Source organism: Manacus vitellinus, unplaced genomic scaffold (genome assembly GCF_001715985.3).
Source record: "Manacus vitellinus isolate BGI_N305 unplaced genomic scaffold, ASM171598v3 scaffold_74_pilon, whole genome shotgun sequence".
Lineage (NCBI taxonomy): Eukaryota > Metazoa > Chordata > Aves > Passeriformes > Pipridae > Manacus > Manacus vitellinus.
In genome coordinates this window covers 342,679-344,152 of record NW_021940780.1, presented here as the reverse complement: position 1 = coordinate 344,152, position 1,474 = coordinate 342,679, and the positions used below count along the sequence as shown (strand labels likewise).

The following is a 1,474-nucleotide window of genomic DNA, read 5'->3' as shown; positions in this document are numbered from 1 at the left end:
GCTCTCAGGGACAGGGTGGGATTGTTGGGGTGTCTGTGCAGGCCCAGGAGCTGCACTTGATGGGTCCCTTCCAACTCATTATAGTCTCTGATTCCATGTTACTCTTTAGGATCTGATCAGGTGTCATGGGCAGGCCAAGCTCCTCTTGCCAGGTGTTATTTTCCATTTCAAAGGCAAAGCCACAAACAGCTCTGCCAGGAACACCAAACATGCTGCTCCTTGGCTCCAGCACAGGATGAACTGGCTCCAGCAGCCCTGGGAACACCAGACTCTCCCACGCTGCCAGAGAGGCTCCAGAACATTCCATGCCAAGGATCCCCACCAGGAACACCTGGAGCACCCTCTGTGCCCCTCAGCTGTGCCATCAGCCAGGCCCTACCTGCTGCTGCCACCACGATGTCCGCACGGATCATGTGCTGCTTCAGCTGCTCCTTGGGGGTGTAGCGGTGGGAGATCGTGACGGTGGCATCACCTGGGAGAGAGATTCCATGGAGCTGTAATTCCCAAACCCAGCCAGTGCTCTGCATCTTCCCCTTCAAGAACACCCCTGTGTTTAGCAGGAACATCAGGGCCTGCTGACAAACCCCAGGGAACAGCCTGTGGAGTCAGAGGGAAGGACTTGGGACAGAAGGGGACAAGGACTTGATGAAGGAGGCTCCAAAATGTTACAAGGAGGCTCAGGGAAGACCTTATTGGCCTCTACAACTCCCTGACAGGAGGCTGGAGCCAGCTGGGGGTTGGGCTCTGCTCCCAGGGAACAAGGGACAGCACGAGAGGAAACAGGAAGGGGAAGTTTAGGTTGGATATTGGGGAAATTCCTTCAAGAAAAGGGTTGTTAAACATTGGAACAGGCTGCCCAGGGAAATGGTGGAGTCACCATCCCTGGAAGTGTTCCAAAAACATGTGGATGTGGCACTTGAGGACATGGTTTAGTGGTGAACATGGTGCTGGTTGATGGTTGGGCTTGATGACTCTTAAGGTCTTTTCCAACCTTAACAGTTTTAAGACCATGTGCAGAATTAACTCCCCAGCCTTGGCCAGATTGCTGAGGAACCCCTGAGATGGCCCTAGGAGCCTGAGGAGGGCAGTGGGACAGGTTCCCTACCTCCAGGCCGCTCGTGTTTGCCGTCAGTGTGGAGCAGCATCGCGATGGGCATCCCCACGTTCTTCGACCGCCCGGCCACCACCACGTTCTTGCCCAGCGTTGGGATCCCTGCAGAGGGCAAGATCAGAGAATCATGGAGCATCCTGAGTTGGAAGGGACCCATCAGGATCACCAAGGGCAGCTCCTGGCCCTGCAGACACCCCAACAATCCCACCCTGTCCCTGAGAGCGTTGTCTGAACAACCCTGGGGCTCTGGCAGCCTTGGGGCCACAACCAAACCCTGGGGAGCCTGGGCAGTGCCCAACCAGCCTCTGGGGGAAGAACCTTGTCCTGAGATCCAGCCTAACCCTGCCCTGACACAGCTCCAGC

General features: G+C 56.4%; 1 protein-coding gene across 1 annotated transcript in view; it reads right to left on the bottom strand.

The window, feature by feature from the left end:
* The window catches only part of MTHFD2 (methylenetetrahydrofolate dehydrogenase (NADP+ dependent) 2, methenyltetrahydrofolate cyclohydrolase), a 10,010-nt gene that overhangs the window by 4,953 nt on the left and 3,583 nt on the right, over positions 1-1,474 (bottom strand). Inside the window, 2 exon segments of the mRNA XM_029964549.1 lie at positions 380-472; positions 1,106-1,248. Coding sequence (XP_029820409.1) covers positions 380-472; positions 1,106-1,248 — 236 coding nt within the window.